An 18,048-nucleotide genomic window follows, 5' to 3' on the forward strand; every position below is an offset into this window, starting at 1 on the left:
AATCTGTTTATTTTCAATCAAGAGGTTAGTTGTACAATCGATCTCAGTTACAATCTCTATATTTGGAGATTATTTAAACTAAGCTTAGCCTTATATGTGAACTTATATTGTTTTGTTACAGTTAGTTAGTGCTGACATGTTAATACTAGTTATATCTTACATTAATCAGTGCTTTCTTAAGGTGACGGTAGAGGTGGGTAAATTTTCAGATTCTGTCAATTTACCCCATTTCACACACAAGCGCACTTCACGCACACTACCTCACTTTACTGGGACAGGTCATTGACCCATCAAGTTTTTTTAAGATAGCGTTTTGAGTTTAGTGTTAACTACTGACCTCTTTTGAGGAACAGAAACTGTAAAAACGTTCCATTGAAAGAAGAAAGAGAAACAATATATTAAATCTTGCTCTCCTTGTCTGTTCATGTCACACGTGACGTATTTAAATTCTAATTTAATTCATTTGATTGTTAACTATTTTCTGCATATTATGGCTTTGTCGAGATACGCGTTTTGTAAAGTTAAACCGAATAAACCCAGATGTCATTAAGTCAGATGTAAAATGTTATTTACTACTCTATACGGTTATTCATAAGGCGAAAAATCAATTCAATTAGAAATTTAAATAAATAAAGTTTCGGCAGGGTGGAAATTTAATTAAGGCCGACAAAATAAAATTTAATAATATATGTCGGCTGATGTACCCCTAAGATCTTTACAGATTTACTTGTACGAGTATCGTATATTCGCTATTTATTTTGCTATTAAATTTATAAAATTAAAATAAATAATTAAATATTATACTGGCATTCCACCGCTATTATTTCAGTGCTGAACTGATTATCTTCGATCGTAGCCTTGATGATGTAGTTGTACTTACACTTACGGCGGTAGGAGCGGCAATGAACCCCGCGCAGCGTAAACGAGAGGTGCATTGGGATAAGTGCATATACATATAATTCTTCGTGCGTCTGTCTGTCTGTCCGTCCGTCTGTCACAGTCTATTTTCTCCGAAACTACTGGACCAATTCAGTTGAAATTTGGCACACATATGTAAATTTGGCACACAAATGTAAATTTGTGACCTAAAGATGGACGTGTAACGTAAATAAAATGTATTTTAAAGAATTTGAAATACGTTAGCCATTTTTGGGGGGGGTAAATGAAAAAATTAAAAAATATGTTTTTTAAACTATATAGTGTTACATAATAGAGTAAATAAAAGAGCTCATTGTAAGAATCTCAAAGATATTTTTTTTTTATAATTTTAGGATTAATAGTTCAGCAGTTATTCATGAAAATAGGCAAAAAATTATCATTCTCCGCCCACTTTTTCCGAAACAACTGGATCTAAAATTTTGAAAATAATACACAAAGTAGTTCTTTACCTATAGTCAAGCGTGAGACAAACTTAATATACGGAACCCTTAGAATGCGAGTCCGACTCGCACTTGTTTTTGTTTAGCTCTTATTAGGGTTAAGGAGTTTTATGAGTGAAAAAAGAAGTTTTTTGTTTTATGTGCCCGCGTTATTGCCGATCGATTGTGTTTTAAACGATAATTAGACAAAAAAACTTGTTTTTCACCCAACGAATGTAGATCCCCATGACACATCTTCCAAGTCGCCTTTGGATAGGCTTAATTTTAAAAATAATTGAAATAATGTTCTATATCATTCATACTTGCAAAAAAAGACTAAAAATAATTTACGTGACCAATGCTTATTATTAGTAAATATCTTATAATTTAATATCTGATATATCACACGATACAAAAAAATGGCCGCAAAGTTAAAAGTTTATTTATTTACGTTACTAGTCCATCTTTGGATCACCGACTCTTTGTCATATGTGAAAAATGTGTACCAAATTTCAATTGAATTAGTCTATTAGGGGCAGACACACGAGTTATCTTAAAAGGGATTTTTTTCTTGAATGATTTGTATGTACTTACCCCAACGCACCTCACGTTCCACGCGGCGCAGCGTAATCAGTAAGTACCTAATAATTAGTGTCCGACCGAAACACAAATTTCTGTATATATAAATATTGTTGTCCTACTTGCTCCCCAACTTTTGGTCTTTGTCACATAGTTTAGTTTCATAATACGAAGTACTATTTCGTATGTTTCGGCCAGGCCGAAAGATTCGGCCGTTTTTTGGCCGAAACCGAAACTACGGCTGAAACATGATTTTATGGCCGAAACTGGCCGAAACCGAAACCGAAACCGAATCTTCGGTCGTACGAATAATCACAATGGTCTTAAGTACCACAGACCCTACTGTCGCTTAAGTCCTTTATGACAATCTCTGCCTATTAGAACTTATAAAAAAAAAGAAACCGAGTAATTATATCCAACTACCGAACCTGCTTACAAATTTTCTCGAGATATTTGAGAAATGTGATATGCAAAGGAGAACATTCGAACAAACGAAAGTATTTTTGCCCAAGCTGAAACGGAGACCTTCGCCTACGCTCGGTCAGTGATGGTTTAGGTACAGTCAGCTGCAGGTCACCCCTGCATAGAAGATTGTATGCAGGGGTGGTACCTTTTCTCTGCAGCTGACTGTACACCTATAAAAAATAGTTGTACCTGCTGCAATTTTATACCGGTACCGTACTTTATATTTCAACAGGTATAGTACCTTCAAAACGAAGCGGTATTGATAAATAATAACGGTACCGTACCGCCTATAAATAATAATAATAATTCAGCCTATATACAGGGTGGTCCAAACCTTGACGTCCAAAAATTTTTTTTTTAGATTCCTCACGTCGTGGGCTATCAGAATATACCCCATGTATGTTAGCCGATTTTTCGTAGTTATCGAGTTATGATTTTTTTTTACTTTTAACTTTTCATATGAAATTCCGGGGTTCCCATACAGAGTGGCTAAAAAATAACTGCATTTCCGTTGCCAGGGAGGTTTTGGGATTATACTGAGCAACTTTTACAATGGGGCCAACCCCGAAACCGCGAAAAAAAATTACCCTTCCATAGAAAATGGACTAGCCAAAATGTATAAAAAGCCAATTTTTTTTTCGCGATTTCGGGGTTGGTCCCATAATAAAAGTTGCTCAGTATAATCCCAACACCTCCCTGGCAACGGAATGCAGTTATTTTTCAGCCACTCTGTATGGGAACCCCGGAATTTCATAGGAAAAGTTAAAAGCTTAAAAAATCATAACTTGAAAACTACGAAAAATCGGCTAACATACATATGAGGTACATTATGATAGCCCACGATTTTTGGACGTCACGGTTTGGACCACCCTGTATAGACAATAATCTCAACGCTAGCCCAATGCGGATTGGGGACTTCACACACAGCTTTGAATTTCTTCGCAAATGTATGCACTACGAGTATGCAGGTTTCCTCACGATGTTTCCTCCTTCACCGAAAAGCTAGTGGTAAATATCAAATGATATTTCGTACATAAGTTCCGAAAAACTCATTGGTACGAGCCAGGATACCAATGAGTTTTTCCTTACCGCTTATACCGTAAAGAAATAATGCAGTCTCTGCTTTGCACGATTATTGTGTGGACATAATTCTTATAATCACCGAAACATACATACCTCTACGCACAGAATGTCATTGAAATAAAACATTGTTTTTTATAGTAAATTAATATAACATTCGATTTATACACATAACAATAAGCAGGCCAGGCCGCAGCGATATTGGCCTGTAAGCTTCATCTCGGTCTCCAAATCCGCAAAACTCGCTGGTACTAAATGCTGGTCTTGCCGTTATTAATTATCTTGATTCTTGAAGATTATCAGAACAGCACGTTACGTAATCGCATACATAGACGGAATGAACGTCAACAAAGTAGGTGTAGACACTGCAAGTCTTTAGGTATTAAACGAATTACGCTTCGTATTAATAGATGAGTAATATTTAAATGAACATATAATATTCTCTAACATAAATACAAGATTACAATTAATTGACATCAAAAGTCATTGACGTACAGAAGTCATATACATTTTTATAATGACGCAAAATTGATACCAGCATAATGAAAATCAGTCCCAATCAGTAAAACGAGTCTTTAAACTTTTTTCATTTTAAGCGGGTTTTGAAGGAACAAGTTACTTAAATTCGATTGTAATCGTATTGTTTTAGGATAATTTACTGCTGTTTTCGACCGTTACGACCCGTAAATAACAACAACTCACATTTAAAATTTGACTGGAGCTCGACGTGATTATATTTATTTACCCTATTTTATGAAATACAATTTATCTACTGGTATACATTTTCGTATGCGTATATGATGAAATGTCTATAATAATGTCAAAAACGAGCTACGACGACGTACACGTCTGCTTCGATGCAAGGCCAACGGCCATCTGACTCGAAGAAGAGTTTTGAGTGATGTCGTCAATGTATGGAAATTATACGAAAGTTTACATTTGGGATTGAATTTCTGTGTTGTATTTGTGAGTAAAAATATAAGTAGATAATAATCTGGTAGTTTAGTTATCTAGCCTTCAAAATCCCACAACAACTCAATTACTGTCAAAGACAAAACTGTAATGCGTCTTGCTCAAACGGAACTCCATATTTTGATTTTTGGACACTTTTAGTGTCGATTTGTAGATAATTACAGCAAATAAAAAAAAATATGGCGTGAAGAGCCGGTACACGGCTTCTTCGTGAACAGATTTACGTATAATTTAATGCAGTTATTAATCATTCATTGAACAAATTGATTGCACAAAGTGAGGTCTAAATCGAAAACGTCATATACCGTCCCCTTAAGTGTACTCTTTGCTTTATCAGGATATTTGTCTAAAGTTTCTACTACTTGTTTGGGTAAGCTGTTCAGGTCGAATGTGGATCCAATAACTAAAACTCGAATATGCCCGTATTAAGAGCTGATTTGTACTAAAGTAATAAAGTAAAGATCCCTACATTTTCGTTAATATTTACGAAATGTTAATTATTACGTAACTAAAATCGTCCCAAATTATTTACCGCTGCTGATAATTAATTAAATCCTTATTTATTTGTCTAACAGGTAAAAATCTGGTTCCAAAACCGCCGTATGAAGTGGAAACGCTCCAAAAAGGCTCAACACGACACGAAAAAAGACCACGTGAGCGACGACAAAAAAGCACCCAATAAAGAACCTACCACAGAGCCGGAAAAACCTCAGCTGGCAGAGATGACAGCTGTCAAACCGCCCGCCATGTTAGACAGGGACAGAATTATCGCGCTGGAGAGAGAGAGGGCAATAGCGGCGGCGAACTTTAATTCGAATTTAGACAACAGACGGGGATTGGTGGCGATGAATCAAGATGGCGGCCGGTCCGCTGATATGTTTAGGCCGTATGTGGTATGAAATTAAAGGTATTTTTGTTTGTTTTTCCGTTTTTATTGTTGGTGGTATTTATTTTTTTAATTTTTGATGTTTGTAAGGAGATGTGTATTTTGAATGAGTTATTTTACAAACAAAACACCATAGAGAAGCTAAATTGGCATTGAAATATAACAGTATTTGTAATATTATATAAATTTGAAGTATAAATTAGGACTGTTATTTGCCAAAAATTAACATAAATGTCCCTATTTAATTTTCATCTAGTGTATTAATGTCTGAACAATTGACGCAATATTCGGGTGACCATGTGTTAATAAAAATAAAGGATTGTCCTGAAATTTGACCTAATTGTAATTTAACTTAATGTTGAGTCCAGTGATTGTAAAATAAATCTTATGATTGTAAATAAGTATGGAATGTAATATTAAGGTAATCTAAATATAAGTCAGTTACATTCATTTAAAGGGTTAAACCATGGTTTGCAACAAATAAATGATTATGATTAGGTAAAAAAAATGTAGAAGGAGCTGATTTTCAAGCCAAATATTGTTTAAGAATAACTGTAAAATAAAGCGCAATACAATTGGCTTATAATTTTAACACTATGAAAAATAAATATTTGCGTTATTTGTATTTTGACAGTATGTATTTCTGTACAATGGAAGTCGAAATGTGTTTAATTACTTTCTCTTTCATGTGTTTTAATGCTAATCTAACATGATAATAAATTAAGTTTATTATTTAAACAGTTTATATATAGAGGAGACTGTTAATGCATTTATTTTGTATATTGTTATTTATTTAGTTGTTTTCTAAGTCCTAGTCAATGAAAAGTATTTAGTTAAGCAGACATCTTGAATCAGTATTATTTTGTAGAATAGCTAAGTGTAAATGTTAACAATTAATGTAATATAAAGTAACGTTACGGTAAGGTATTTTTGTATTTATTCATTACCTTATATTACGAAAAAAAAACTATTTGTTTTGTTTGGTCATTCGTAGATACATATGTATAATGAGTTAGTTTAGTGGCAATCTACAATGAAATTCTAGAGAATTGGCCTACTCACATTAATAAAATCAACTTTTTTGTATAAAACACCTATAATTATAACTTTAAAATTATTGATTGAGTAATTTGAGTATTTCAAATGGTTCCTTAATTATACTTACTTTCAATTATTAATAATATGTATAAGTTGTAAATATAACGTAGCATTGACTAAAACATTATTTATATTGATTTTCTTGTATAAAATAAATACAAAATAAATAATGTTCCAAGTAAATTGGTGGTATTTAAGATTCTTATGTATACTATTAATAATATAATAACGTGATGTGAAGTGATGTAATAAAACATTCCTACCAACTATTATAATAATTACGGTAACATTGTAAAGAAAATTATAATTAACTGAAATATAGTTAATATGTTGAAATCCACTGGTTTTTTTTTATTGACAGAAACATTAATCCAACTCCTTTTATGTACACTTTAATAGCGTTATTCATAAACACTTGTCAAGTAAGTATCTCAAAAAAGTCTTGATAATCGCTTATCTTTGTCCATCACGTCATTTTGACACGTGTACGTGTGTTGAGAAGGGACATATTATAACAAAGGCTTGCCAAGTTTTATGAATAAGGTCTATACTACTACTTTTAGGGTTCCGTAACTTTCGTAGTTGCCATGGCCTTGTCTATTCATTTGACACGATCACAATGTGAGGCTTCATCAAATAATTAAAAATTCAATTTTATTCTACTTGCTTGAGTTGCTTGGCCAGTTTCTTTTCACTTGTGTAGGCGAAGCTCCCATTTTATAAAAAAGCTAATAAAAAGATAGATACGTACTACGTAGGGTAAGTATTAATCAGCAATCGCACAGAACGCCGACCTAGTAGTTTGTTCGAGCACACATACTTAGTGGTTCACTAAGTGACCACTGAGCAAACGCGGGTTCGATTAGCTTGAGAAACTTTATAAGTACATACTCGTACTTAGTCAGGGATGCGCTAAATCGTCGGAAATTGGAATAACGATCACTTAGCTTACTCTTATAGTTCGTTTTTTAGCATAAACATTCATTCATTTATTCATTGTTTCATTCATTCAAGGTAAACTATATTGACGTGTCTTTTGTATTGAAAATGATTGAAAACGCTTTTAAAAATTAGTTTATATACCTACTTATGATAGTAAAAGAATGTAAATAATCGTATATGATTTATAATTGTTACATATTTGATGTGACTAATTTAGAAAAAAGCGGCCAAGTGCGAGTCGGAATCGCCCATGAAGGGTTCCGTATTTAGGCGATTTATGACGTATTAAAAAAAAACTACTTGCTAGATCTCGTTCAAACCAATTTTCGGTGGAAGTTTACATGGTAATGTACATCATATATTTTTTTTAGTTTTATCATTCTCTTATTTTAGAAGTTACAGGGGGGGGGACACACATTTTACCACTTTGGAAGTGTCTCTCGCGCAAACTATTCAGTTTAGAAAAAAATGATATTAGAAACCTCAATATCATTTTTGAAGGCCTATCCATAGATACCCCACACGTATGGGTTTGATGAAAAAAAAAATTTTGAGTTTCAGTTCGAAGTATGGGGAACCCCAAAAATTTATTGTTTTTTTTCTATTTTTGTGTGAAAATCTTAATGCGGTTCACAGAATACATCTACTTACCAAGTTTCAACAGTATAGTTCTTATAGTTTCGGAGAAAAGTGGCTGTGACATACGGACGGACAGACGGACAGACGGACAGACAGACAGACATGACGAATCTATAAGGGTTCCGTTTTTTGCCATTTGGCTACGGAACCCTAAAAAGTGTGTTTCGTAATAAAAAGACACGTCAAGATCGTTTTGAGAGAGCATTGAACTTGTCTTATGAGTTGGTAATATGGTTATAATTTCTTCCATGACTGAAATAATTAAATATAATTTATAGATAGCAACGAATCACATAGCTTACTAATGTAAAACAGCAAAAGCCTTTCTGCGCATTTTTTTTGTTTTAAATACTGATCGGCGATTGGCTCTAGTTACACCTGATGGAAAGTAAAGACAGAGCCTAAGATAGAGCTCACCGGTATATATTACACATATATTACAACAAAAGGCAAAGCATCTGTCTTGGAACCTGTGGACAAAAAGTAAGTAGGTACTAAAATGAAGATGATGGTAAGACCTGCCGTTTAACTGATAGCCTTTAATTCATATTATAGTTCTGTTAAAATTGATTTTTTAACTTGTCTGTGTAAGTTACCTATATTGTTATTGTTTTGTTGTAGGTAAGCTATGGATATGGAACACCGTAATTTTTCAGTGTTAACGTCCTACTGATATATTACTGATACAAGTTTCAGGCCACAAAAGAAAAAAGTAAAATATATGTAAATCGATACTTTAAACTGGCCTTATCGATGCAAAACTGCTGTATTGACTATCTACTTGACAGTGGCTCCCGCAGATATGCTATTCAACTTATTCGTTATTTTACAGTAGATATCAAATATTTCCAAAATGTAGGTAAGCCACAAAAGTAGACAGTCTAATGGCTGTTCCCCAAAGCATCATTTAGAAAGGCTGATTTTTGCTATATACGGCTCTTTTATCCAATATCCAATAGGATATTCTAATAAGCCAAAGCTCCCGTCCTAAAATTGTTGTCAACTTACACTTGTAAGTTATACTTACGTACCTAAGTAGGGACAAAGCTATTTGCTAGAATGAGATAATGATATTCATCTCTCATTCTGCAGTATCCGTGTCCCTACTTAAACTTACAAGTGTATATCAGGCCTTTGGTGGTGTGATCAGCGCCGAACAAACAGAGCGCACATTATTTATTGATCCCTGTAACATTTTTTGGTCTATTAGGTACTTACTAAAAATAAATGAAAGAAGCAGAAGTTCTTTTAGTGGAGAAATGAAATTTGACATGCTACGGCTACGGGGATTGAAAGTGAGGGAAGACCTAATACGAAGTCATAGGCAGAAGCTAGTTTGTAATATTATAGTAAGATAACCTAAAGCTCCAGGCCTAATATTGTTGTAAGTGTGATCAGCGCCGTACAAACAGAGTGTATACGCTATTGATCTCTGTAACTATTGTTAGAAGCGTCAAAGTTGTCGGTAACGGATCGCTTACACCGTAAATTAAACTGGAGGGTGACCATGATCACAATTCATGTAATACTAGTACAGGTACCCTATCTCGTAGATGAAAAGCGTGTCGACTGTGCCGTCCTAAAATGCACTCGAGGCATGAAAAGAAGGTAATTTATATTTTACACTAATTTCCATACCTATAAAGTGATATAAAATCAACAATACATTACGATGCGCCATAGTCAGAATCGCTACCAATTAACAGGATACATTATTAAAAAATCGGGATACGACGTCAAAAATGTGTCCTAAGTAATTAAGTGGAAGCAAATGCTCTGTAGAACTACGTACTTACGGTGTAAAAGTACGGCACAGTAAAAATTTGCTCTTACATCGCTTGCTCGTAGAGTAGGTAAAGTTGGACCAAGCAATGTCATCGTGAACGTCAAATCTCTATGAAAATATGACATTTATAATGACACTCCCTCATGTTCCCCCATATGTTCAATTCAAATCGGTGCAAAGTTGGCTAAGACGGACTCTAGGCACATTTTCCCCAACTCATCTCGCATATTTTTGAAACGTATCATACCTAATTAGCAGTTTTTAAATATAATAGTAGTTTATGCAACAGTGATATAATAAGGGTTCTTAAAATTCAAGGGTCGAAGTTACAAAACGAGACGTAGTCGAGTTTTGTAAAAAAAGACCCGAGAATTTTAAGAACCAATTATGAGCTGTTGCATACATTACTTTTTCTATGACAGCTGCAGCAAAAAAAAAAAAAAAAAAAAAAAAGTTATTATTAAAACAAAAAGAGATTATTAAAAAAAAAGTTATTATTAAAAAAAAGAGTTGTTATTTAAAAAAAATTGAGTTATTATTTAAAAAAAAAAGAGTTATTATTTAAAAAAAAAAAGAGTTATTATTGTAAATGAAAACATACCTCTTTCAATCAAGATGATCGGAACTTGTATCTTTAAAAAAAATAAAGCAGTTGTATTATACTCATAAGATGACTGCTAGCAGTCATCTTATGAGCCTATAGACAAAGCATTCAAATGACATTGCTTTAGATATCACTGTCAGTCATTTAATTGACACATTTGAGTGCTGGAGTAGAAAAACCTATTTAGATTTACTAACGATTTCATAATAGAAATCTATAACTTACGTACTCAAAATAAAAACACTGATATTTTAGGACATGTCTCCATTTTCTCACAACGTATGGTCACCCTACTTCTCAAGTGGCGGAGCTTGCTATAAATTGCCTCAAAAACCTCGTTCAGTATTCCTCTCTCGTGCAGAGCGAGATGGCTATAAGTCGCGCTGTCCCGCTCTTACACTGCCGTATGTATAGGGCAGACGTCTCATACCGGTTTGTGAAGAAATTGCAAGATGTTTTATTGGTAAAAAGTATTTTTAAATAATAAATCGTCCGTCGTTCTGTGTCTCACACAGAAAATGAAATGAATGAGACAAACAGACATATTAGATGTTTAAAAACGGGTGTCTCACATACCTCCATACTTTGACACATAGCGAGACATATCGAGCAAACTTCGACTTTTGTCGAACGAAACGAAAAAGTCGAAGTTTGCTCGATTTGACTCGCTCCATAATGAGGAGCATCAACTAGAACGCGCAAATCGCTGAGTTTTGGGACTAAAATTAAATTTGTACAAATCTAACTTCTTACAGATCGCCTTAGTTAATGATAAATGCTAGCACGGGCCGGGCCCGGGTCATGGGGTCCGACACTTCAGTTTTCTAAAAAAAAACGTGTTTTAAAATTAAAGGACAAAATGGAAACATAATTAATTAATTAATAAATTATTAAACATATATTTTTTTAGAATTTGACGTTTCTGCATAAAAAAATAAAAATCACGTGATAAAAAATGAAGTGCGACGCCTCGGCCCGGAAATGAACCGTTCTAGCGTAAGCCATTCTTGAAACGGTGTATACGTAAGCCACGACTATAGATGCGTGTGGGCGGGGCGAGACGAGATTGATGCCTCTTGTTTAAACAAGCTATACTCACTACTGCAGTATCTATTATCTTACTTAAGGTACTGTGTTAGGCTACACCAGTAACGTCGCGCTGCAGATTTTATTGTATTTTAGTCATAGCTATGCCCAACCATTTGATTTTTTCGTTTTTTTTTTCATTATCTGGGGGCACGGTAGTGCCCCCGCCAAGACGAGCAAAGCGAAGCGCAAGGGCACTACCTACCTTTTCTCGAAGCGCTTCGTCGTTTTTTTGAACCCTCATAACTTGGTTTTGCATTATACCAGATAAACAAAATTCTCGGGATATGATGTCAATAGTGGACTTATTAAGCATAAACAATTTCAATTGCATAGCTCTTATACTTAAGATTTTATTCATATCTAAAAAACCCCGATTTCGTCACTGACTCACTCACTCACTGTTGATCATCTAAACCTCTAGGGTACTTCCTGAAGTCCTAGGAAGCTGAAATTTGGTATGTAAGATAGTATTAGTACACAAACAACAAAAAAATTCAAAAACTTGAAATTTTTTGCCCCTAAGGGGGGGAAAAGGGGGGTGGAATTTTGTATGGGAAATCAATAACCACTGAACCGATTTAGTTGAAATTTGGTATGTAGATAGTTTTTGTAATGGGGAATGGCATAGAATAGGTTTCAATCCAAAAATCATCCCGTAAGGGTGAAAAGGGGGTGGAAAAGGGCGTTAGGGGAAAAAGAGGGTTGAAGTTTGTATGGGGAATCAGTAAAAAACAGATTGTATAAAAGATGCCCCGAGGTACGTATTTCAGGATTTTTAATAGTAGGTCCTTAAATCACACGCGCAACCCTTTAAATTAGGGGATGGAAGCAACTTACAAAAAGAAGTGAAATCCCACCAAAAACATTTTCATGTAAAATGTTGCCAAGACGAAACCATAAGGCCCGCACTGACAAAAAGTTATCAGATCTCTTGTAGAGCCAAGCTTCTAACTCTACAAGCCCTAACTTCACAAACTCTACACCTTAGTCAAAATATGTGGCTTGGCCGTTTCGTTACTCGAAGAACTATTGTATTATAAAAAATAATGAATAGTGAATACATTTTTCACCTTACGTCCATGTGACAGTAGCGAAACGATCAAGCCACATATTTTGACTAAGGTGTAGAGTTTGTGGAGTTAGGGCTTGTAGAGTTAGAAGCTTGGCTCTACAAGAGATCTGATAACTTTTTGTCAGTGCGGGCCTTATGGTTTCGTCTTGGCAACATTTTACATGAAAATGTTTTTGGTGGGATTATAAAAATTAGGAGCGAAAATAGTGAAAAAATCCAAAAAAATCAAACGGTCAAACATATAGTACCTACATCAAATTGTGTAATTTTTTTTTAATAATGCTAATATCCAGAGAGGAAAATGGGGACTACGTTTGTATGGAAACGCGGCGGTCGTCCCTTTCGTCTTAATTTAAAACCATAGAGATTCTGGTTCATAATTACACACCATGTGGGAGAGCTGACCGGGCATACCCTGACAGCGTTTTCACAGTGTTCGATGCAATATAGGATGTCTGATACGATACGACCACAGCAAAAAATGTATTTTTATATTTATTCATTCATATAATTACTATTTGTAGGTAGTTGAAAAGAAAGCGTTAATGTGAAAACGTTATCAATCTGTGTAGAATAGCATAAGTTGTATGAGAATGAAATAATTCGGCGCGGCGCGCCATAGAAAATTGTTCAATGGCAAACCAGAAATCTATAGAGCCTGAATAAATTCAGATCCAACCTAAATAAACAATCCTATTGTATCTGAAAAAAACAAAATCTCACGAATAAAATGACAGATCGTCAAAAAGCGCTATTTCAAGTGAATCTGCAAATAAAATCTACACCTCAAACAGAGAATTGCCATAACTTATTCGCGAAAACCAGTATATTGCGATCTATGGTCATAATCTATTACTATACGTTTCAAGGTCATTTATATAGTGGTTATTTCCAACTTCAGATTGGAAAATACGAGCCTAGAATACTGAATCGAGTATCAATATTTGATATTTGATCTCATAACGATCGCGCTTTTGCGTTTGACGTTTGGATGACAGCAAAGTATCCGATTTAAAAACATTGGTTGTCTATGGTCGTCGGTAGTCTTAGCTGCATTGTATTTGTTGTGGTAAGTTTTCATGCTTGCTAAAATCTAACAAACCAAACAGAGTGATTCATAACATAAGACGTGAGAACGACCAACTCTATAAACTCAGTACTTAAATAATATTATTGGATCGTTCACCATCGATCACAACTTCTGTAAAATAAAAGTGAATTCTTTACAGTCATGGTCACCCTTTTACATTTAAACAATAAAGATAAAACCTTTTTAACTTTGATTATCAAGTTATCAAGAAAGTAAATTGTCAACCTTGAGATGATTTTTCAAAAGTAACCAGACTCAAAAGATGACGTTCAATTTGACACTTGCCACGGGTACCTATACTTCGTTTTTTTTTAGCATTAGAAATTTAGTAAACAATCTTGATGTGTCTTTTAATTGAAAAACACATTTTAAATATAAGTTACGGTAAATATGTAACAATTATGAATCTAATACGATCTTTTTTATAGTCTTCTGCTGTCATAAGTAATAGTTATTGATTTTTTTAAAGTGTTTTTCAATTAAAAGACATGTCAAAATCGCTTATCTTCTTTCAAGTTCTTTCTAATGCTAAAAAAACGAACTATAAAGCAAAGAATATCGATATTTGACGGAAGTTTTCTATTTGTTAATTGTGTTTCTAATTGTAATAATTTAAAACTAAGTTTTCAACTCTTAAAATGAACCTGTTCACTTCTCTTGTATTTTTGTATGAGAACATCATAGTCATAGGTATATATGGTCAAACCAATTTGTCAGCATGGTCTAATAAAACATGGTCTTCTCTTCCCAGAGTGTCACTTGCCTACGTCACAGAAACATTGCCACTTTATTTCAACATAACATGTTACATGGGTACATTATATCTATGGTTAATAAGTTAAAATATTTCTTTATAATTTTATAATTTTCATTTATATGTATTTTATCTTAAATTTTACAATAACACGTCATTTTTAATTATTCGTTAGCAATATCTTCCGATTCACGAAAGAAATTTCAGACGTTCGGGTAATTCTGTTTACACTACTGGCAACAGGATAGCGCTGTCACATTTGACAATCCGCCATTTTGTCCCTGACCGTCATCCTTGTCGAACGCGTGTTAATTGTTATTTCCTTCTCGCTCAGTGTCAGCAGTCGCAGTGTTTTCCAAACTTTTCACGTCGTAAGCTTGGTAATTAATGTTTTGTTACGAAAATGGTTGGCTGCTCTATTCGGAACTATAAGAGTAGGAGTGAAAAGTGCAGTATAGATTTGTTTTATTCTACTATGTTTCTACATGAATAACTTAAAATTAATGCCGTTAAAATAATTTTCACCGTTGGTTAAAATTCTCCCACATTTTAAAGTTTGAGAACCTGTAAACAGCACGATGACGTAGGCAAGTGACAGTTAGGTCATTCGCGAATCTCAGAAGAGAGTACCAGGCGGAGTATATTATTATACCATGATAGGAACAAAAAAAAACTATAAGTACTCATCCTTTTCTTTTGGGTGCTAGTACTAGTGTTAGACAAAGATAGTATGACTCTCTCTATGTTTGAAATAAGACAGTCCTTTGACACACTTATACCGCTGTAAAATCCGTTATGAAAACCATTAACCTAACTTCAAAACCACAGACAAAACTTCCAACTCCCAACGCAACTCCCAAACAAAATGGCCACTAACAACGTACCAACATAACCGCAAAAAGCGCGCCAATTTTAAAAACAACACGTCCGGCGGAGGCGGGAAGACGGGAGTCGCTGATTGGTGCAAATTGAATTTGGAATCAAGAGGGTATTGTCGTGTTGGCGATCGCTCGCTGATTGCTCGTTTGCGGTGCGACGAGGTATCGTGGATAAGGCTTATGGTTTATTTATTATTTTAAAATAAAATATAGAAGACTCATAAAGATGAGTCCTCTTGTTGTTGTGTCATACATATATCGGTCTATTAGCCTCTCCAAACTTCATCGATGATTGTGATTTGATTTCCAATATAGGGTAAGTGGGTCAGTTTTCGTCCACTTGACAAAATTTGAATATAAACCTACATTGCTGGACAAATTTGGACTTATTGCAATTCTTAATGCCTAAACAATATATATATATATATACATATATCTACATAAAAATGATATTTCGCAAGTAGCAAATTAAAAATCAACTATATTTTTTGCCAATCTGCCAAATGGATGAAAACTAGAGCATGGACGGAAACTAGCGCAATGGATGATATGTACATTGAGGCATTTGATCGATCGATTGAATTTGTTGCTCCTAATATTTAGCCAGCAATTAACTAAAATCGCACGTTATTTATTGCACCGTCTGTAGAAGCCATACCTATATCGATCTAAACAAACCGTGTCGTGGAGTCGTATGGTGCGACTCTATCTATAACCTCTACCCGCCCAGAGACCTATAAAAAGGTTTCCTGTTCCATTCTAATTTGAACTTTGTGTTGACAAAATAAAATTTCATTTTGCTTGGCAAGGTTTACGTATAGGCGGCTAGAGGATATGTCTGTTTGTTTATTAATGTGTTAAACCGCGAACCGCTTGCGACTCTTTGATCAATTTTGTGCCAAGTGCAAAGAGCAAAATCAAATAATGTAGCATTTAATTCACTACCGGTAAGTACCGTACATTGGTGACGTCCACACTAAGCTGTCCACACGGTGACGAGCGCGGCCGGGGGCGTCCTCCCGACACTCGCTCTATACTCGCGAGTGTAGCATTTAATTCACTACCGGTAAGCACCGTACATTGGTGATGTCCACAAAAGTTCTGTCCACATGGTGACGAGCGCGGCCGGGGGCGTCCTCCCGACGCTGGCTCCACACTCACGGGTGTAGCTATAACTCGTCAGATGAATATTAGTGGAAATTTTGTTCTCACGTGCGAATATGTACATACATATATTATATACTAGCGACCCGTTCCGGCTTCGCACGGGTTAACAAATTATACATAAACCTTCCTCTTGAATCACTCTATTTAGAACCGCATCAAAATCCGTTGCGTAGTTTTAAAGATCTAAGCATATATATATGGACAGACAGCGGGAAGCGACTTTGTTTTATACTATGATGTGAAGTGACTCTGCATCCGCGCCTATTATATTTTTTAAAATTTGTCTATATTTTTCTACTGACAAAGGCACTGTACTGCATGGCATTTAAAAAATATAGGTATGGATTGATCTTTAGTTAAATAAGAATCTTCCAATTTCCATTATGGGATTGCATACAAAGTTACTAACTTAGTAACTTTCATTGCTTTCATGTGAGTGTGTGTGTACATTGCAAAATGTAAACATATATAAGTAGGTAGGTATAAATATAATATAATAATAATAATATATTATATTTATACCTACCTACTTATATAGTAACGGCACCAGTCATGGGACATTTAAGGGGAAATTTGGAGTATTTGTGATATTTCCCTGATACATGTAAAAGTTCTACCGCTTAGCTTGTTAAAAGATGAATATCCTATCCTTCTTTCATGTTTTAGGCGTGTTGTATCAAAGATACTGCAGTCAGTTTCCACATAATTAATAAATTAAAAGTATGTGTTTTTTCTCCAGTCATGGACACCAAAGCTCCAGTAATGGAACCCCGGTAATGGACGTGGATCCAGTAATGGGCCCCCTATAATGGGCATACCCTATCAGTATAAGATATTGGAATAGGGAATAAGTTTTTGGCAAAAAACTAGTTATTAGTCATTTTTGTCACCCGATTGCATTGTCATCCGATTTGCATACGTATCCAAAATTTCAACTCAATCGGAAATCCGAAAGTGGTTCAAATGCCATTTCCAAGATTTGAACCACACTAACTAATACAGGATGGATTTTCTTTTTGGGTCAGTGAGGGCAGCTACCACATCCCGTGCTGCTACGAGAAAACGGTCTTAGAAGACCTTCCCTCGATTTCAAATTAATGAAGATTGGCTTTTACGGATTTTGGAAAAAACATACAGGGTGCGAGGAAAAGGTAATTTTTGACAAACTTTTTTTTTATGCCAATCGATCCCATTCCTATTGAGGATCAAAAGCTTGTATGGAACAAAAAAAATAATTTCCGGCTAGAAAAGCCACAAATCGAGGAAAACATTTCCCATACAATTTGTATGAAAATGAAAACTTTTATTTTTCACATGCTATTTTTGTATGCCAATTGATTCCATTCCTATCCAGTCTCAATAGTTTTTTTGGGGTCAAAATTAAATTTCTCATTTTCTCCATAGTAAATGTATGGAAAAAGTTTTTATTAATTTGTGGCTTTTTAGTACATTACCGTAAGTTGACCCCAAAGAAACTATTGATACTAGATAGGAATGGAATCAATTGGCATAGAAAAATAGCATGTGAAAAATAAAAGTTTTCATTTTCATACAAATTGTATGGGAAAAGTTTTCCTCGATTTGTGGCT

The 18,048-nt window shown here is 34.6% G+C and overlaps 1 protein-coding gene across 1 annotated transcript in view; it reads left to right on the plus strand.

Moving 5' to 3' along the window:
- Positions 1 to 5,405, plus strand: part of LOC134659068 (uncharacterized) — a 46,924-nt gene extending 41,519 nt beyond the window's left edge. The window contains exon 7 of the mRNA XM_063514674.1: positions 5,030 to 5,405. Coding sequence (XP_063370744.1) covers positions 5,030 to 5,353 — 324 coding nt within the window. The 3' untranslated portion in view covers positions 5,354 to 5,405. The remainder of the gene's footprint in view (positions 1 to 5,029) is intronic.
- Positions 5,406 to 18,048: the final 12,643 nt, after the last annotated feature.

Source organism: Cydia amplana, chromosome 24, assembly GCF_948474715.1.
Source record: "Cydia amplana chromosome 24, ilCydAmpl1.1, whole genome shotgun sequence".
Lineage (NCBI taxonomy): Eukaryota > Metazoa > Arthropoda > Insecta > Lepidoptera > Tortricidae > Cydia > Cydia amplana.